Genomic DNA, 21,173 nt, shown 5'->3' on the forward strand with positions numbered 1-21,173 from the left:
CGATCGGAACTTTTGGAGCGGGCATCACGAATCATTTGATTCCGATCGGAACTTTGGAGCGTGTATCACAAATCATTTGATTCCGATTGGAACTTTGGAGCATGTATCACGAATCATTTGACTCCGATCGGAACTTTTGGAGCGGGCATCACGAATCATTTGATTCCGATCGGAACTTTGGAGCATGTATCACGAATCATTTGATTCCGATCGGAACTTTGGAGCATGTATCACGAATCATTTGATTCCGATCGGAACTTTGGAGCATGTATCACGAATCATTTGACTCCGATCGGAACTTTTGGAGCGTGTATCACAAATCATTTGATTCCGATCGGAACTTTGGAGCGTGTATCACGAATCATTTGATTCCGATCGGAACTTTTGGAGCGGGCATCACGAATCATTTGATTCCTATCGGAACTTTGGAGCATGTATCACAAATCATTTGACTCCGATCGGAACTTTGGAGCATGTATCACGAATCATTTGATTCCGATCGGAACTTTGGAGCATGTATCACGAATCATTTGATTCCGATCGGAACTTTGGAGCGGGTTCATGAATCTTTTGATTCAGATCAGCACTATAGAGTGCTTTTTTAAAAATGATATAAAAACAAAGGAATGAATACAAAGATACAGTTTTCATTAATTTTAGATTAATGGAACATTGAATAGCTTATAGCCTCAACTCTGAATAAAGAAAAGAAAGGTTTAGAGCCAGTAAACTTTAATTAATGTGAAATTTAGCTAACAGGAAACATACATTAATTCTGTAAAATCTTCTTATAATCTATTTTGAATAGTCAAACGTTACAAATATATATTTTTAAACATCTATCTAATTGTGATATTGATATTTTTGTACATTTTGTGGCTTCATTTATTTTGGAGTTGTCCTTATTCAGGTTTTTAGACAGACTAATTCATTTATTAAAGATTACATCACGCCCAGCTTTCAACTGTATTTTTAAAATCTTTATTCGTTTTTCCCACTTATGTCATGTCTTATCATAAGGGGTATTATTTAATAAATCTGTTTCTTCTATTAGCTAAATTTAGTATAATAATAAATATGGGGGATGTAAGTCTTTGTTTTAAAGGCAAAAAATCATCAATACCTAAATATATAACATTCAAAAACTGTAAAATATGTTAATGTTGTAATAAATTAATTAGCAAGAAATCAGCACTTCATTTTATTTGTTTACTTACCTACTTTTTGTGTGCTTTTCTTAATGCACGGCTGTACATATTTAAAAATCAAGAAACGAAAGAACCTATTAATGGAAACGAACAAACTTGTCTAGTCGCATTGATAAGCTTTTATTTTGAAAGCTCTGCTCTGCTCGGTTCAGTCCTCTGCGCTGTCTTCAATCTACTGGCAGGAGTGAACGCTCACCGGAAGTGAGGTGGCCTTTCTCGAGAGCAAGCGAAAAATAAACACGTAACCGTCAAGCGGCTGCGACTACAAGAGACTGGAAGCGACACGACTGCTTTAGATGGAAGGATAGACACAAGACGCAGTTATTAGAAGCAAAACTCAACACAAGCCATCTCTCTCTAAAGCAGAAATAGCGGATTCCTGCGGCTGAAGGTAAGAGACGCTGCGTGTCATGACTGATTTAACGTTAGCTAGTCGGCTAGTCCACTCACTAACTTACTTCAAACATATCAGCATATGGTAGGTTATAAAACATGCTGTGGCGGATTTAGTTAGTGTTTATTATCTGTATCCTTGATTAATTACAGCTGTCAGTTTCGTAGCCTTCAACTGTGCAGCTAATTGGTGCTGCTTTCAAACAGGGTCTGTAGCCAAGCATTAAACAGACCAACTTTATACAGAATACAATGTAACTGAAGCTTAAGTGAACTCATTTTTTCTGTTAGGAATGTGTGTAATAGGCCTAGTTGTTTAATGCATAGTGTAATTTAGGCCCTTACTTTCACTTCAGTTTACTGGAAATGTCTTTTCCAGCTTTAATTTTTACAGCATCTGAATGGCCTGTCAGCATTGTTTGGGTGTCATGAAGTGTTTATGCCCTCATCTTTGAGTCAGTCTGAAGCTCATGTCGTTTTGAATACAGTCCATTATGATTTATTTGTTTTCTCTCCTCTGTAGTGCAAGATGGTGCGAGCCGCTCTTGTGACAGGCACCAGTTTGGTGCTGACTGGTGCAGTGGTTACCCATGCCTACTTCCTCAAGAACCAGTTCTACCCAACTGTGGTGTACCTCACTAAAAGCAGCCCTAGCATGGCAGTAAGTTTATTTAATGTCAGATCTTTATTGAAAGGCTCTGTAAACTGTGATTTGACTTGTCTACTGTTTCTTCGGCAGGTTTTATACATTCAGGCTTTCGTTTTGGTTTTCCTTTTGGGGAAATTTATGCGGAAGGTGTTTTTCGGGCAGCTGAGAGCTGCTGAAATGGAGGTTGGTGTCTAAATTTGCAAAGTGTGGAAAGGCAGAAAAATATATTTTTGCCATTCTCATTTGCATATTGTTTGTTTTTAGCATTTGATTGAACGCTCCTGGTATGCGGTGACCGAGACCTGTTTAGCCTTTACAGTCTTCAGGGATGATTTCTCTCCTCGCTTTGTGGCCCTTTTCACTTTGCTGCTTTTCCTCAAATGCTTTCACTGGCTGGCGGAAGACAGGGTGGACTTTGTGAGTGAGCACAGATTGTAAAAAAAAAAAAAATCACTATTATTTATTATATTTCATATATATATATATATATATATATATATATATGATTGATTGTTTTTGAATATAATGTTTTCATATTTTATTGTTAGATCATTGAGAGGTTACATCTCATTTGGAAAAAAATTGTATTAAAGTTTTATATTTGTGTTTTATTAATATATATTTTTTATATTGTATTATAGATATTTATTTTTCTTTATTTACTTTATTATAAATATCTAATTTGTTGTTTTTGACGATATTGTTTTCATATTTTATTGTTAGATGTAAATATTGAAAGGTTACATCTAATTTGGAAAGTTATTATTCATACATTTTAATAAAGTTTTAATATTAATAAAGTTTTTTTATTAATAAATATTTTTTTAATAGTATGTTTTCATATTTTATTGTTACATATGAACACTGGTAAGTTACACAATTTTAAAAATATAAAAAAAATATCAAATATATTAATGTTTTTTATTATTATAAAATTCATTTATTGTTTTTGAAAAATTGTTTTCATATTTTGTCGTTAAATGTGAGGTTACATCTAATATATTTTTATATATATATATATATATATATATATATATATATACACATACACACTTTATATATATATATATATATATATTAATTAAAATAGTACATTTGATATATTTTTTTCATTAGAAAATTAATTTATTTTTTTGAATGTTTTCATATTTTATTTTTAGATGTAACACTGAGAGGTTACGTCTACTCTGGGGGAAAAAACAACGTTTTATTTATTTATTTTTTAAGGTTTTCATTATTTATCTTATTTTTTAGATGGAAAGGAGTCCAAATATCTCATGGGTCTTTCACTTCCGAGTTCTCTGTGAGTAATTTTGCACTGGATTTGCTTCAGCCTGTGTTCTGCAGCACCAAATTTATCTCTTACTTCCCTTTTATATATGAAACTACTTTGTGAACTCATTTTTCGGACATGCAAATGTTTGAGCTGCACCTGTATCTTGAATTTAATGGCATTTGACATTACACTGCCTTGTTTGCACTCATCGTTGTGGTTATTGCATCATTTCATGAGCGTGTCACTCATATTCTTGTCTCTCTGCTGCAGCTCTAATGGGGTTGCTGGGAGTGTTGGACTTTCTGTTTGTCAATCATGCGTGTCACAGCATTATAACAAAAGGAGCTTCAGTGCAGCTGGTTTTTGGATTCGAGGTGAGCATCATTTTAAGTCTACTTTTAGTTTGAGTGAGACCCTGCTAAATAAATTTCACTATTGACCTAAACCTTATCACATGTCTCATAACTTGCAGTTGAGCAGTGTAGAAATCAGAACATATTTTATACCACTAGAGTATTTCAAATATTAACGGCTTTTACTGTAAACGCTTTCTGCTTGTCTTTCAGTATGCAATTCTGATGACTATGATCCTCACCACCTTCATCAAGTACACCTTACATACAATTGATCTGCAGAGTGAGAATCCGTGGGACAATAAGGCCGTCTACATGCTGTACACGGAGCTCTTTACAGGTACATCCTAGAGAGCCGTAGCTTGGTTATGTTTCCAAATGACCCATTCAGATTGACTGAAGTTACATTTATCCTTCAGGTTTCATCAAGGTGCTTTTGTATATGGCGTTCATGACCATAATGATAAAAGTGCACACCTTCCCTCTGTTTGCCATTCGACCCATGTATCTCGCAATGAGGTGAGTGATAAATCATCAGATTCCAGCTATGCTGGTGTGTTTTGTCAACAATTAGAACAGTGTGTCTTATTCTTTTGTCGTGTGCAATATGTTTGTTTTTCCAGGCAATTCAAGAAGGCAGTAACAGACGCCATCATGTCTCGACGAGCCATTCGTAATATGAATACTCTGTGAGTATCTCTCTGAAATAATTTAAATGCAATAGTTTAAAAAAACTAAACAAAAAAAAAAACAAAAGTGTAATAGTTTGAATTACATATAGTTTTCTTTTACATATTTTTTTTTACTAATATAGTGCAGTGTATTTTTTTTTGTATTTTAGTATTGTCTTGTTTAATATTTTCAGTAATTTGTTTTTACAGTATACGATTTAGAATTGTATTTATACTCTGTATCTGTAATCTCTGAAATAATCTGGAATATCTTTTAATGTGCAAGTGTTATAGTTTGCAGTGTAATATTTTTAGTATATTTTTTTTTTTTCAGTTTACATTTTAGAAAAATTGCATTTGTTAGTTTTATTGTTCTTAATATGGGGCCATGCTTAATATTTGTAGTGTTCATTTCCTTTTTTTTTTTTTTTATTTAATAATTTTTTTAGAAGAATTGTATTTTTGTAATTTCTTATCATTGGTCTCTTTTTTTTTTTTTTTTTTTTTACAGTTTAATAATTCTTGCAACATTTTTATCTATTTCTGTTGTACATTTCGTTTTTTATGTTGTGCAGTGTTTTTCATTTGTTTAGTAAATTTTAATAGTAATATTTATAAATTCTTTATCACTGTCTGCCATTTTTTGTTACAGCTATCCAGATGCCACCCCTGAAGACTTGCAAGCCACCGACAATGTATGCATCATTTGCAGAGAAGAGATGGTGACTGGAGCCAAGAAACTGCCGTGCAACCACATCTTTCACTCAAGGTTCACTTCCGCTGTTTATGGAAAATATTTTGGTGTTGACATCTGCATGCATATTCTGAATTGTTTGTTCCTCTCATTGTAGTTGCCTTCGCTCATGGTTCCAAAGACAGCAGACGTGTCCGACCTGTCGTATGGATGTCCTCCGAGCGTCCCAGCCAAACCAGACTCCTGCCCCAGCTCCTGCACAAGCACCGGCCCCTGCTGCTCCTGTTAATGCCCCCGTACCTCCACCTGTCAATGGTAAAAACACCAAGACCAGGCCAATCGAAGCTGCTGATATTTGGCTGTTTGTGCACCGTAAACCATGCTTTCTTCTCTGTGCAGTCGCTCCAGGTATGATGCCTCAGTTTCCTCCGGGTCTGTTTCCCTTTTGGGGTCCCTTCCCAGGCGCGCCTCCTCCTGCTGCTCCAGGTGCACAGGCAGCTCCTGACGCTCCACAGACCAGCACTGCTGCAACACAGGCACAGGGAGCAGGTCAGCAGCTCTTATCTATTCTGCCTCACTGAAAAGCTGGAATACCCACGATTCTCATGATATGGTGTTTTGTAGAATCAGGAGCCAGCAGCTCGACCCAGCCGAATGCAGACAGCGCTTCTACTGCTCCCGGAGCAATGCCTGGATTCCCCTTCTCCATGCCTCCACCTTTCCCATCAGCTCCATGGCTGCCGATGCCTCCACCTCCACCCTTTAGTATGTTAGAGCGGTCAATTTGCGGCATTATAAAAATTTGTGCTGTCAAACGATTAATCGCATCCAAAATAAACGTTTTTGTTTACATAATATATTTGTGTGCTGTGTATATTTATCACACATGCATGTATATGTTTCAGAAAAATGTTGTTTATATAGTAAATATATTTCTAATATAAATTATATGAATTTAAATATAGACGTAAATACGTGTACAATTTTTCAAAATATATACTGTATGTGTGTGTGTATTTATATATACATAATAAATATACACAGAATGCGCACACACATTATGCAAACAAAAACTTTTATTTTGTATGCGATTTATCGTTTGACCGCATTAAATATCATACATCATTGAAAAAATGATATATTTGAGTAATCTGTGACCCCTGTGTTTATTAGTGTCATCCATGCCCCCGCCTCCATCGACTCTGTCCACCATGTCAGAGGCCGAGCTCCGAGAACTGGAGCAGGAGGGCAGGCGAGGATTGGAAGCCAGGTTGCAGTGCCTTCACAACATCCACACATTGCTGGATGCCGCCATGCTCAACATTCACCACTACCTCAGCACGGTGGCTACGTTAAGGTATGCAAACATGGCCTGAGGCGTGATTAAAAAGTGGCACGTCCAGTTCCTACTTCTGAAATCCCCGTATTTTCTTATTTCTTTTTCACTTTCTGTTTAGTCCTCCAAGATCAGAAAACAACGCTGGTGAGACGAGTACATCAGTGAATGCGGAGTCCTCTTCCTCCACGGGCAACACGGAAACTCCCAGTCAGGAGAATGAAGCTCAGAGCGGTGAGTAGAATGACGCCACAACTTCTCGACTGACTAGGCTTATATTTGTGTGAGTTTGTGTCTTTAGTGTTACATGATTGTTCATTCTAATATGCAGATTTGCTGTTCAATAAACATTTCTTATTAGTATAAATGTTGAAAATAGCTGTGCTGCTTAATTTGTATAGAAACCATAATCATCATCATTCAAAATAAATTGTGTGTGTGTGTACATGTATGCGTGTGTGTGTATATGCATATGTGTATATATGTGTGTGTGTACGTATATGTATGTGTGTGTATATGAAGAGTCATTGTATTCTTTTGCTCATAGATGGATCTGTAAATGGAGCTACAGGCTTTTCTCCACCAGACTCAACCACGGGAGTGGACAAAGAGAGGAAGGAGGGAGATGAAGATGAGGATGATGGTGAGCCAAATGCCGCCGAGTTGAGACGATGTCGCCTGCGTAAACTGGAGACCACTACCACTCCTGACCACTGATGACGTGATCCATTTAAATCGTGAATTGACTTCTGACAGTAGAAATGCTTCTTACAGACTCTTGGGCACTTGGCATGTTGAGATGTCAGATTATCTGAGGAAAGTTCATGAGTTCTTAGATGTTAATTGAAATGAGGCACATCAAGGCACTTCCCGCTGTATGGAGGATTTGTCAGTGTAACGTGTACGGAAGATACCATGGGAAACTATGTGTGAAGATAGAAAGGATAAAAAGCCCTTGCACCTTGAAAATCTGCTGTGACGTCTGTCTCGAGTACTGGTGAGACTTTCCTCTCTGAATGTGACTTCTGTCTCTCGGAGGAACACAGTCTGTTGATTTCTTGTGTGCCCTTATTTGATGTTTTCCCATTCTTTGTGTATTTTCATTATTTCTAGTGCTACATCATAGATTCTTTTCCTAGATCAACTTTGGTTATGGTTAAAAGATATCCATGAACCAAATATCTAAATTAACTTGCTGTACATAATGTATAAAGTGTTTTAATAGGAGGATCTGTACATACTGCACAATAAATTGTTCAAAACCAACATTGTCTAATGGGTTTCTCAGCTATACACTACCGTTCAAAAAAATTAGATTTTGTTTTTAATAGGCTACATTTATTTAGCAAGGACTCAGTTAAGTTAATAAAAAGATATGAATAATGTTACAAAAGATTTATTTCAAAAATGCTATTCTTTTAAATCCTGAACAAAACAACAAAATTAAGCAGTTGTGCTGCTTATTTTTTGTGGAAGATAAAACATTGATAATGTTTCTTGAGCAGCAAATCAGCATATTAGAATGATTTCTGAAGGATCATGTGACACTGAAGACTGGAGTAATGATGCTGCAAATTCAGCTTTGATCACAGGAATAAATTAGAAATAGAAAACAATTCTAAATTGCAATAATATTTCACAATATTGTTTTTACTCCATTTTTTTTTTTAATGCATCCTTGGTGAGCATAAGAGACTTAAAGGATTTAAACAACATACCCACCCTAAACTATAAAGTAAAAAATAAATATACTAATAATGAACATTAACCTAAAAAATATATTTTAATTGGATTAGATTTTTTTTTTTTCCCAATGAAATGCATTCACAAATATTAAGAGTTTCTAAATTCAGATTTTTCTGAAATCCTGATGAGACGAATTCTGAATGCGCCACATATATACATAAACAGCAAATTACAAGTGAAACTGTTTAAATTAGTTTATTAAAATATATTGTCAAATATCAGCACACGGTTAGTACCAAAATTACTGCTTGCTTATGCACCATTTAAAATGGAAGGTCATCATCCCACACAAAAATAACATCAGTTAATACATTTCAAGGATACCCTTATAAATGATGAAAAGAAATGTTGTAATAACTCCTCCTTTACTTCTTATAGAAAAAAATCATTAACTGGTCCCTTTTTTATCACAAGCATCTAGTCTATTGTAGTCTGCTTTAAAAAGCCAAGGTGCAATTTCAGAAGGACAGATGCTTCTGATGAATATTAGTGCAAATGAACCTATTGAGCTACCCAACAGGAAGAGGTAATGCTGTACTATTCCCTGAGAAGATCTCTGCAGCTTTGCATAGTGGTCAGGTCTGCGGAGTGGAGTAAAGAGAGTGGTGCTGGTTGCTCTGCTGAGTCCGGTTGAAGAGGAGTGGAGTCGTCTCACTAGATCCAAACCAGCTGTTGGGTGCAGAGTCTTGGTTTAAGCACTATATTGTAACTGCTCCCTCAAGCTGTTTTAATGTTAAATATCTGAGCTGTGAAAAAGCCTAATACCTGCTATGAGGATTGATACTATGACTCCAGAGAGAACCCGTGTCGTCACCCATTCCACGAGGATCGTCAAAGAAATATGTGCGTGAGCCTCGTGTGTTGCACATCGCTGGGCTGTAGTTCTGAAATAAACAAAGCAAGCAGCTCATTTATGATATGGGGCAATCATTTATAGGCCCGCTTTAATGCAGTTACATAAATTCATTTTGATATACTTGTGGGGATTAAAATCTTTTTAAAGCATTAAATCAAAACCTATTTTTCAAAAACGGGACCAGCATGAATACAAATTTGACATTTTTTATACATTTGGCAGATGCAAAACTAAATTGTTTCTTTTTATTGTCATTTGTCATTGACCTAAATGCAAAAATGTACACAACCGTTCAAAAGTCTTTATTTAAAAAAAAAAAAAGATGTTTCTAATGCTCACCAAGGCTACATTTTTTAAATATTGAAATACAGTAAAATATTGTGAAATATTACAATTTAAAAACGTTTATATTTAAATATATTTTAAAATGTAATTTAATCCTGTGATGATAAAGCTGAATTTTCAGCATCATTACACCAGTCTTCAGTGTCCAGTGATCCTTCAGAAATCATTCTATTATTTTTTGTAACTATATAAATCTCTTTACTGTCACTTTTAATCAATTTAATGCATTATTGATTAAAAAAATAATTTATTTAAAAACTGACCCAAAACATTTAACGATAGTGTATTAACAAACTAAAATGACATGCAATGGGTATGGAAAAATGCATAATCAGCAAACCTTTTCTCGAGGAGGCTGGCGAACTCTGAAGATGAGAATGAGCAGGCTGGTAGGAAGCAGCTCCCAAATGAAGAGAACAGCACCGAAGATAATATAGCCTCTGTCTCCAAGCTCACTCTGAAGGTCAGCCTTTAAAAACAACACCAAACATCACAAACCGACCAGTGACAGGAACACCTTTTCATTAGCAACCAATGTAATGCAACTGCCCACCTGATCAGAGATGTTGTACCAGTCATAGTCAAAGGCCTCGACTTTATGATTCTGAGACAAAAACAGCACAGCAAGGTTGTAGCATGCCCTGCTAGAGAAGAGCAAGATGACACCTGCCCCCAGCACCGCAGTCCAACAAAACCCCTGCAAGCAGAAGACTTCATAAATAGCTACAAATAACCTTTTTGGTACCAAAGTTTGTCACTTTAAAATTCCAGTCCCATAATATTCCCAGTGAAAAAGCAGAGAAATATGCACAGATTAAGCACTGTTTACAAGCAAAAAAAATATGTGGGTGGATTTTGACGTGAGAGGACAAAAGGAGAAGGACTGTTTCACTGGAGGAAGTGTTATTATGGATTACAAACTCAGAAACACGCAGCTTTTCACTTCACAAGATGTTAACTGATGGACTGGAGTGGTGTGGATTATTGTGACGTTTTTATCAGCTGTTCGGACTCTCATTCTGACGTCACCCATTCACTGCAGAGGTTTAGAGGATTGGATACTATTTCTTTAAGCACTTGCACAGTGTGTACCTTGCTGCGTAGATAAGGGGTGGTAGGAGGCGAGGATCGAGTTAAGAGGAGCAGAGACGTGGCCAGAGACACAGCTTCCAGAATGAACAGTAGGTCATTAACCAGCACTCGAACCAGAACCAGCCTCCAAGTATTGTCACCAGCTCCACCGGAAGCACCATGCTGTCCGAGGCTTGCGCAAACTAGATTGACACACAGGAAGATGACGCTCATGGTGACATACACACACCGAGCCGCCCGTCTAGAAATCAAAGTTTACACACAAACACAATTCTCATTAAACACATAATCAGATGTTATCCATTAACATGCTAGTATGGAAATCCACTCACAGTCCTTTCCTGGGCTCGATGCTGAACACGGTTCGAACTTTCAGCACCTCCTGTCAAAATGAAACATTGTTATTAAGTTAGTGGCCTGATACGAAAACATACTCTTATGAATCTTTCTTTACAACTTGTCTTACCTGAGTGAAGTAAAGGTTGAAGAGACTCAGCGTGAAGAACTGTAAGCACACTGGGAAGCAGTAAAGGAGCCAGTAGACTGGAGCGGGCAGGTGGTTGGCCGCAAGGGCATTACGAAAATAAAACGAGAAGAGTGTTGTGCGAAGCGCTGCCCAGAACAGGCAAAGAAAAAGAAAAACACTCTGGTAACTCCATCGCTTATGCCGGTAGAGTAACATCAACCAAAGCTGAACGTATACGACTAAAAACAGACCCCCATAAAGACAAGTGTAAAGAACCGTGACGCCTAGCTCTACTGAAGGGGCCACAGCTGGTTTCATGGGGGAAGGTGGAACTGGAGTGTGCATTATGATGATGGTGAAAGATTAAAATAATATAATCAAAGCTTTAAAATCAAATCAAGCAAAACTGGTGCAAAATGTCAATTAACCACTCTAACAAAAAGGAAAAACTAATTTTGTGAATGCGTGAATTATCAATTCAATATTGCTTTAAAGAAGAAGAAGAAGAAAAAAAAAAGTCAATGTAATTTCTCAGAATTGCCCGAATCAATCAACCTGGGATGTGCACCTGCAAAATAAATAAATAAAGCATTACATGGAGCTACAGTAAACACAGCCAAGCTTTACATAACAACAACTACTGATATCAACAACACCATCTCCATAATCGAAAACAAAGCATATTTAGTCTGAAACCAGTCATTTAGTGTAACTGTAACTGATTATTGACAGCCTGAGTTTGTTTATTAGCTAGCCCTGTTGTTGTTCATCTACCGGATGGATTATACCGCCCAATATTATAATACTTTTAAACTGTTTAACTAACTCTAACAGTCAAACATTTGTGTTAAACTGACTTTAGACTGATTTAAAAGTAGCTAGCTGAGTGGCTAACGTTGCTGGATTGAGTTTAAATCGATTTGCTAGTTCACAGATCGAACCGGTTTTGATATAAATACGCGACACTCGTTTTTAAAACTGCTTTAAGTATTACTAAAGTGAATTCATCATTACCTTATAAATGAGTAAGATCGTGTAACCGACGTAACAAATCCGATAAATCCTTTCCCTCATCCCTAAAGTCCCGTTCGTGTCTGTTTATGCGCCGCGTTATCAAACCAACTCATCGCTGCTGGCGACATCTAGCGGTGCATGCTAGTGAAGAAAAATGTAAACAAAGGCGTCTTCCTCCTCCGGCGAGACCACGCCCACCACACGCTTCCGTACTGAAGTACTTTAGAAGCACAGAAGACTTTTAAAAATGACAATGTTTTAAAATAAGTAGAAAGAGGAACTGAGAGAGTTCCGCCATCTCGAAAACGGATTGCTTTATCTAGTTGGTGGGTGGGTTGTGGGCGTGGTTTACCGTCTGAGTGGGCGTGGTTTACAACGCATTGGGCGTGGTTTGCAGTCTTGCAGGAAGTTAGCAGACTGTACTGAGAACAGGAAACGGCGGTTAGTTCAATTTTAAACCATCAATAACCGTCACGTCTGCAGTCATTTATACCTGTATTAAATTATACGAACTGATGGAGACGCGCAAATCAACATTCTGGTTCAAATAACATAATTATAGGTTACACATGTACTCCGCTGTAACAGATGAGCTCATCATTTCATAACTTTATTAGTTATGTGTTATGTTTCGCAGCAATTCACAGGCTGTGAGTCAGAGGTGGTTTGTAACGTAACTCATATCGTGTTAGTAGGCGAGGCTCTTCCTCACTTTTTCCTCTCTCTCTCTCTGTGTCTCTCTCTGTGTGTCTCTCTCTCTCTCTCTCTCTCTCTCTCTCTCTCTCTCTTTCTCTGTGTCTCTCTCTCTTTTTCTTCATTATACCGCACTGTGTGCTGCAGCCACGTCGCAGACAGAGACAGCATCGCCCTTATAAACCTTCAACTGGACCGACAACAACTTTATCTCCTCGCCTGACAGCGTTTACACATTTTTATTTAGGAATAGCTACTCGTTACGAATAAATAGAGAGCAGTTCTTCGCTGTAATCATGGTGAGTATAGTCTGCTTGCTAACTTATGTCTCAAACTTGCTGGTTTAGTGTTTAACAAAGGTTACAAGAGTTTTCTTTAGCGTTTAAACATTGCAGTTTGTCGTACACAGTCTCTCCTGACTTCTCTGAAGGTTTGTTTGATCCAGTAATTGCTACTTACTCGCTAACCAGTCTGATAATAAGAGAAAATAGAGATAATTATACAGTATCTATCTATCTATCTATCTATCTATCTATCTATCTATCTATCTATCTATCTATCTATCTATCTATCTATCTATCTATCTATCTATCTATCTATCTATCTATCTATCTATCTCTATCTATCGAAAGTATTTGCCCTTTAAATACAGTATAATTGCTAGTAGCATACATATATTTGTACCAAAATATAGTGTATACAGACAACAAATTACGTTTTGTGTGTATACACCAATACTATATATATATATACTATCTATCTACAGACTTTGCATCTTAAATACACCATTTGTACAAATTGTGCATAAATTACATATACATTCCATGTGTATACACCCATTATATAATGTTTTTGCATTCAACTAATGCTATAGGAACCAGAGGATGTACATTTCAGATCAGCAGAACATTTGATAGATGAGGAAGAGAATGAGAAAGCGACATTCGAGAGGAAGGAGGATGGAGAGGAACACCGTAAAGCAGGGAGACCACCGTTGTCCCGCATCCCTACCTTTCAAAGCTCCCAGGGCCGCAAGCGAGTCACCATCCAGAGTGCAGAGTCATCACCGAAGACGGATGGATCTATCCAGCAGGGCCAAAATGAGAGAGCTGGCTCTACAGAGGCTGGAAGAGTGAAACTGGCAGGATCTGGAGGGAGAGAAAAAGGACTGCTAATCCCATCGGCTCGTTTACACACAAGCCTTGCTGATGTGCTCTCTCAAGGTGATATCTCGGGTCACGCCTCCGCTCTTTTGTCTCCGAAATTAAATCAATCTATTGATCAAACGCCTGAGATTACAAAAGACTTTGATCAGGTTGATGTGTCACTAAAGCGACCCCCACTCAGGAACGTCTATGAGACCTTTAATCTTGTCGTTGAACCTGTTTGTGAAGTTGAAACTGCAAGCGGAGAGACCAACTCAGAAGATGAGCAGATGTCGGCGCAGGATGCCGCCGTAGAGGATCTGAGCTCATGCTCCTCTGTTGATGAGCATGAGGCGTCTGATCAAGCTTGTGAAGATACTTTGAGAGACGACTTTGATAATGGAAGTGTAGCCCAATCACACTGGACAGAAGAAAACAGTGTCACAGAGAATGATGTAAAATATGTGGAATGTGTTCCAGATAAGGATGATGGATCCATACTTAGTGGTCAAGATAAAGCTGCTAAGATCCAGAAACCTTCAGATAGTAAAAAATGCTTTAAAGAAACACAACAGGGAAGCAAAACTGCCAATACTACTCAGACAAAACAGGCCGAGACCAAAACATGTACACCCTCCAAGGTGAGGTGAATCATATTTCGTAACATGAAATTTACAAAATTAATGGTGTTTGCTAAAGCAAGAATACAATTATTGTTCATACTAAGGGTTAGGGATTTTAGCACACCTCTAATCCTAAATAGAAACTTCATCAAGCAGTGTTTTATTGAGGAGAGACGTGTTATTACTGTTTAAGTGAACATACAATTTTCTCCTGGTGGACAATAAAATGGATTTTTAAAAATCCCTTGCGTTTACCTTGAAAAAAGGAATCAAAAAATGATTTTCTTACTTAGTATTCATCTTCATTTCCAGTACAAATATCTAAAAGATACGTGTACTTGAGAAACAAAATTACATGAGATAATAAGTCTTGTTTTCTGACCAAATTGATCAAAGTTAATGTTAATTTATCTTTTTTTGTGCTTAAAACAAGAAAATGGGATGAGAAAAATAATCTTGTTTTCCCTTTGAATTAAATTATTTTATTTACCCCATCATACCCAAGGTATTTTTCTTGATTTGGCCATAAACTTCCAGAAGAAAAATATTTTGAGTCATTTCGCTTGTTTAGATATTTTTACTGGACAAAACTAATAAGTAAGAAAGTAAAATACTGCAGTACAAGCCAATATATACAGACCAGAATGTTTTTCTCTGGACTGATTTGTCCTCTTTGATTTGCATACGTATACAAATTTTTGAGACTAGTTGCCTCAAGTATTTGTTTCGCCATTAAATCACAACAGAATTTCAGCAGAAGAGGATATATGAGACATTAAACAGCCACAAAACAGTCATTTCATCACTAACAGACGTATACATACAGTGCCCTCCAAAAGTATTGGAACAGTAAGGACAAAATTGCTCTGTTGGCTGTGGAGTCAAGACATATACAAATATGAATAAAGATGAATATGAGACAAAACTACAGAATATCACATTTTATTATTGGGTGATTCAGCACTTTTAGAGTTTCATCCCTCTATCTGATGTGAGCATAAGTATTGGAGCAGTTGCCTCACAGGTCTTTCTAAGTGATCAGCTGTGTCCTGTTGCATTAATTCTTCAGATATTAAAAGCAGGGAATGTGTTGTATCACACACCAGGATGAAGATGAGGGAGCTGACTTTGAGAGAAAAGCAAGCAATTTGGATGCTAAAAGAAAAGAGGAAGTCAATTAGAGCTCTAGCATAAACAAAGGGCATGGAGAAATCAAGAGTTTGGAAACCACCAGCGACACCAGCAACCAACAACGACCTGATCGGCTGAGAAAACAACAGTGGTTGATGACAGACAAATCATAAAAGCTGTGAAAATGAATCCTAAAAGAGGTGTCTGTAAAATCACCAACAACTTCCAGAAAGCTGGGGTGATGCTCTGACAATCTACTGTCCTCAGGAGACTTTGACACAGAATTACAGATGCTACACAGCAAGATGCAAACCTCTGACCAGCACCAAAAATAGAAAGACAAGATTAGAGTTTGCAAAAAAGCACAAAGGTGAACCGTGTTTATGGACCGATGAGACAAAGATGAACCTTTATCTAATTGATGGGAAAGCAAAAATGTGGAGAAAAAAAGGGAACTGCAAAAGATCCCAAGCATACAGCCTCATCTGTAAAGCATGGTGGAGGTGGTGTCATGGCATGGGCATGCATGGCTGTCTCTGGAACAGGCTCTCTCAACTTTACTGATGACTTAATGTATGATGACAGTAGCAGAATGAATTTGGAAGGGTACAAAACCATCTTGCCTACCAATATTCAAGAAAATGCCACCAGATTCATTGGGAAGTGCTTCATATTGCATTAGGACAATGACCCAAAACACCCTGCCAGTTCAGTCAAAGACTTTATAAGGGCAAAGAAATGGAAAGTCTTAGATTGCCCAAGTCAATCTCCAGATTTAAATCTGATTGAACATGAATGTCACCAGCTGAAGAGGAGAGTAAAGGCAGAAACTCCCCAAAACAAGCAACATTTGGAATCGGCTGAATTAAAGGCTGGGTAAAGCATTTCAAAGGATGAGAGCAAGAGTCTGGTGATGTCTATGGGTCACAGACTCACTGCTGTGATTGTGCGCAAGGGATCTGCAACTAAATAATAGCTTTTAATCTTTTATATCTGTCTTATGTTCAACTGTCCCAATACTTATGCTCACATCAATGAGTGGGAGGAACTCTAAAAGTGCTGTTCTTTTTATTTGGTTAGACATGTATGTGTTGAAACGGCTAATAATAAAATGTGACGTTCTGTAGTTTTGTCTCATATTCATCTTTTTATCATATTGATGTCTTGACTCCACAGCCAACAGAGCAATTTTGTCTTTACTGTTCCAATACTTAAGGAGGGGACTGTATATGTTGTTGGAAAGATGTTTGCATGAGTAAACGGAAAGTCTTTAATTATTTTAATTTAATATCACTGATTTTCTATTGTTTTAGCAGACAAAGGGAAGGAGCTTTTCCCTTTTCTGTCTCTTGCCCACCATTCTCCTCCTTTTGGGTGGATTTGCATCACACATCTGGCAGTATGGAGTCCCTAAATCTGTGTCACACCTGATGTCACAACTGGAGCTGCACTGGTTGGAAAGTTTCTGGATGCCTCAAGAGACATGCACTTCTGACTGTAGGTGAGGGAAACAGGTCCTTTTCATATTTTTAAGTATGTAAATGGCGAGTTTGAGATGTTAATAAGTTTCTAAACACTCCTTATCAGGCTTACTCTTGTTGAGAGTGTCCCTGAGGGTCTCATCTTCCCTTCCGGCTCGCCACACCTGCCGAGCATTTCAGACACTTGGACTAATCTACTAAACAAAGCAAACCGCTCTGTCCACATTGGTGCTTTCTATTTCACACTCCGAGATTCAGATTTGGGCCTTACCGAGCCCTCGTCTGTGCTGGTATGTTGTGTTGTGGACATTTTACGCACTCTGAAGGCTGTAGAATATTTGTTACCTGCATATGATGATCTAATAGGATAATATTAGTTTTGATTGTAAGGCATTTCATTTAAATCTTTTCTATAGGGCAAAAAAGTGTTCAACCAACTGAAGCAGCTGGAACCTAAAGGAGTGAAGTTGAAGATCGCTGTAAACGCCCCTCAGCCATACATTGCTGATACAGACGAACTGGTAGCAACAGGTACAACAAAGTGCCTATTGCACATGCAGCATGTGAAAATGTATACATTGAGAATGGTGAATGGTTTGGAATGGATGTTATGCAGCTTTTTTCCTTTAGCTTTCTTGCTTTGTGCTTTCTCTTTTAGGGGCTGAGGTCAGGGGAGTTGACCTGCAGAGCATCACTGGAGGCATTTTGCACACCAAACTATGGGTTGTGGATAAGAAACACATGTATTTAGGGAGTGCAAACATGGATTGGCGTTCCCTTACCCAGGTACGTCTAAATCAAGCGAAATTGTGTGTCATTATCTTATTGGACAAAAAGTTTCTGTTGACATGCAAATATGCATGGTCAGTGTGCATGCAGGTCTTTGACATGTAAATGTGTTGGTGATTTTATTTTATTTTTTATTAATTATTTTATTTTATTTTACATTCATTTGTTTTTATTTTATATTTATTTTAAATTTAATTAAAACATTTTTTTATTCATTATCCAGTGCAATTTATTCGACTGTAATGTCAAAATGGCTATTAACCCAAATAATCAATCCAAATATGCATGCATATGCAGTAATATAAATTTTTCTAATAGGTGAAAGAAGTTGGAGTGTCTGTGGTAGATTGCAGCTGTCTAGCACAGGACGCCTCACGGATATTTGACGTGTACTGGGACGTTGGAGCTCAGAAGAATGGATCTCTACCTCCTTTCTGGCCGGGCCGTTTCTCTGCTCTCTCCAGTTCTAAGTACCCATTAGCTGTTAAATTCAACGGTGTCCCTGCACGTGTCTATTTGTCTGTGAGTTATGTTTCTCTCACAAGTTGACTTCATTTGTTTGGTCTGGTTTTTGTTTACCACAATCATAATATGTTTTCAATGCATGTTTTGTAATAATTTTATTCAACCTGTTCACATTCCCACCTATTCTCTGGCTTTAGTCCTGGCTGATTTTAATTTATTCCATGTGTCTATTTTTCATTTAATGTATTGTGTAGAAATGTTGTCTTTTTGTCATATTACCACCTTTTTCACTGCAGAAAAACAGTGCTTTTTAATGAATACATTGCATGGACAATATATATGGCCTATATCATTTTCATTCATTTCTAAACATGACACATGCATTTTTAGTGTGCAGAAATATTACATGACAGTGTTTGACTTGTTCTTGTAGAGTTCTCCTCCTCCTTTATCATCACATGGCCGTTCTGACGATCTCTCAAGCATCCTGTCAGTAATTGCTGATGCTGAGCGGTTCATCTATGTGTCTGTGATGGACTACCTTCCCATGTCCCAGTTCACGGAGCCCATTCGGTAATCTTTACCATTTGATATTGAGTCAGGGTTATTATAGGTTTATTATAGTTAACTAAAACTAAAAGCATAAACTTTTACTTTTTTGCTTTATTTTACTTAACTAAAATAAATTAAAATATTAAACAAATATTTATTTTTATTTTGATGTATTAAAATAACTAAAGCTAAAACCTAATCAAAAATGAATTAAATTATATATACATTTACAAAAAAATTGATAAAACACAACAACTGAAATTAAACGAAAAATGGAAAATACAAAAATAAAACCTAGTTTTATTCGACTAGCATGTGACATATTATTGTGAATATGTTTTCAATGATTTACTATGTATTGATGTACTAGGATAACTAAAACGGAAATTAAAAAATAATAAAAACTATATACACATTTAAAAAAATTAACAAAAACAAAATGACTAAAAATATTCACTAAATGTAAGAAATAAAAAAGTAAAAACAGTAGTATTTCAGTGATACTAACCACTGGGGGTAATTTTGAAAATTCAATACATTTGCATGTACTTAGTTTATAAGGCATGTGGAAGATTATTGTGATGTTTTCAGTGAATTTTGAATGACTTTGATGTCATTAGGTTTTGGCCTGTCATCGACTCGGCCCTCCGGGAGGCGGCTTGCACCAGAGGTGTTGAGGTGAAGCTGTTGGTCAGTTGTTGGAGTCATTCTCCTGGTGCCATGTTTGTTTTCCTCCAGTCTTTATCGGTCCTAAACAAGCCCCCTCTGAGCTGCAACATTCATGCTGTACGTTTCTGTGTGCTCTTTACATCTTCTACATGTATTGTTTTTTATCCAGCCATCACTGGTGATTTAATGTCTAAAACGTTTCATTTCACAGAAAGTTTTTGAGGTGCCTTCAACACGAGAGCAGCAGAGGATCCCGTTTGCACGTGTTAACCATGCCAAGTACATGGTGACTGATCGAGTTGTTTACATTGGTATGTTTGCTGTTTCCTCTCGACATGTACAAATTTCACAGCATGATCTCACTTGCATGCTTTTCCATATTCCAGCAACCTGACGGCAGGTTTGGCACTGCGTCACAAAAAACCTGCCAACAGAAACAGTCAATGTTTACATTTACAATTGAATCGCTGTGAATATGAGTTTTGGAATAAAGCGAGTGTCAGTTTTATAATCCTGCTATGGTGACTGATTGTTATATTGTGTTTTACAGGAACTTCCAACTGGTCTGAGAATTACTTCACCGAGACGGCAGGGGTTGGGCTTGTTGTGAATCAGACAGGCTCTGCAGTAGAGCAGGGCCAGCAAACCGTTCAGAGCCAGATGCAGCAGATTTTCCAGAGGGACTGGAATTCAGAATACGCTCAAACCCTCACTGATGTTCATGCAGAGCACTGCAGCGGAAAAAAGCTTACATAATATACCACGCTCTTTATTTGTTATGTTGCTATGCACTACGATTGAAAAAAATAGAAACATCAGACACCAAAAACTCAAAACCCTGCGGCATTCCTGCCTACTGATAACTTATTTATGATGTATGTATTTACCAAAAGGATGCTGTGCATTTTTAATGTTTGTTATAAATATGGCATATATTCTTTTTTTTTTTGCATTTATTGTATATTTGCATTATGTGACATTTGCCAGAATAAGGATAAGGTCCTTGAGCAAGCACTGATCTCTGATGTTGAAGTGGTTAAACATGCATGTTAATGAAATATTGTTGTAATAGGTGCCTTGGCTTTAATGACTGTAAAGTTTGTTTTCAAATTAAACTGCCTTTTCAGTAAGAAAATGCTCGTGTTCTGATGTTTTTAATATTATTTTAGATTTTTAAGTCATTTTGGGATCTTTTTTTAGTTTCAACTTATTAAAAAATGTTTTGCTTTTCATGGATTAAACGGTTTAATGCATCTGCATATATCTGAAAAACAAATAAAGGTACTTTTCACCATAGAGAGAGAGAGTTAGGTGACACATTTTCAACAAAAAAGAGAAGTTACAAATGTGTTGACATTTTATTATTCAACATATGATAAATTTGTCTCAAAACCAACTGAGCTGCTACCTTACGAAAGCAAACCGTGGTTGTATTCTTATAAAAGCGTAGTAAACATTTTGGCGGATTGTTTACCACTTGTTTTACTACAAATACCACGGTTTAAATATGGTCAGTGAAGCAAAAG

At 37.0% G+C, this 21,173-nt stretch overlaps 3 protein-coding genes across 5 annotated transcripts; 2 read left to right on the top strand and 1 right to left on the bottom strand.

Annotated features, from left to right (window-relative positions):
• The first annotated feature begins 1,388 nt into the window (after window positions 1–1,388).
• On the top strand, window positions 1,389–7,845 carry LOC306853548 (E3 ubiquitin-protein ligase synoviolin-like). Its single transcript, XM_079391045.1, has 16 exons — window positions 1,389–1,599; window positions 2,125–2,262; window positions 2,341–2,433; window positions 2,515–2,667; window positions 3,505–3,553; window positions 3,797–3,900; window positions 4,093–4,219; window positions 4,299–4,398; window positions 4,503–4,568; window positions 5,203–5,319; window positions 5,402–5,559; window positions 5,644–5,793; window positions 5,869–6,009; window positions 6,418–6,601; window positions 6,702–6,814; window positions 7,128–7,845. Exons 2-16 carry the CDS (start codon window positions 2,131–2,133, stop codon window positions 7,295–7,297), a joined length of 1,857 nt encoding a protein of 618 aa, XP_079247171.1. The 5' UTR covers window positions 1,389–1,599; window positions 2,125–2,130; the 3' UTR covers window positions 7,298–7,845.
• A 365-nt stretch (window positions 7,846–8,210) lies between these two features.
• Window positions 8,211–12,420, bottom strand: LOC306852940 (integral membrane protein GPR137-like). 2 transcript variants are annotated; one of them, XM_079390055.1, is made up of 8 exons: window positions 12,100–12,420; window positions 11,086–11,653; window positions 10,952–11,001; window positions 10,620–10,860; window positions 10,081–10,224; window positions 9,868–9,996; window positions 9,092–9,210; window positions 8,211–8,995 (listed from the first exon to the last, which is right to left on the bottom strand). In XM_079390055.1, the coding sequence occupies exons 2-8, from the start codon at window positions 11,428–11,430 to the stop codon at window positions 8,902–8,904; spliced, it is 1,122 nt and encodes a 373-aa protein (XP_079246181.1). In that variant the 5' UTR covers window positions 11,431–11,653; window positions 12,100–12,420; the 3' UTR covers window positions 8,211–8,901. The 2 variants fall into 2 exon arrangements, with proteins under 2 accessions (XP_079246181.1, XP_079246182.1); XM_079390056.1 differs by having other exon boundaries at window positions 8,250–9,011.
• A 58-nt stretch (window positions 12,421–12,478) lies between these two features.
• On the top strand, window positions 12,479–20,775 carry LOC306853403 (5'-3' exonuclease PLD3-like). 2 transcript variants are annotated; one of them, XM_079390776.1, is made up of 11 exons: window positions 12,479–13,091; window positions 13,667–14,578; window positions 17,008–17,192; window positions 17,279–17,462; window positions 17,589–17,703; window positions 17,831–17,958; window positions 18,280–18,483; window positions 18,860–18,999; window positions 19,599–19,764; window positions 19,859–19,958; window positions 20,198–20,775. In XM_079390776.1, exons 1-11 carry the CDS (start codon window positions 13,089–13,091, stop codon window positions 20,401–20,403), a joined length of 2,343 nt encoding a protein of 780 aa, XP_079246902.1. In that variant the 5' UTR covers window positions 12,479–13,088; the 3' UTR covers window positions 20,404–20,775. The 2 variants fall into 2 exon arrangements, with proteins under 2 accessions (XP_079246902.1, XP_079246901.1); XM_079390775.1 differs by having other exon boundaries at window positions 12,495–13,091; window positions 17,005–17,192.
• Window positions 20,776–21,173: the final 398 nt, after the last annotated feature.

This window comes from Barbus barbus, assembly GCF_936440315.1.
Source record: "Barbus barbus genome assembly, chromosome: 33".
In the NCBI taxonomy this organism is placed as follows: domain Eukaryota; kingdom Metazoa; phylum Chordata; class Actinopteri; order Cypriniformes; family Cyprinidae; genus Barbus; species Barbus barbus.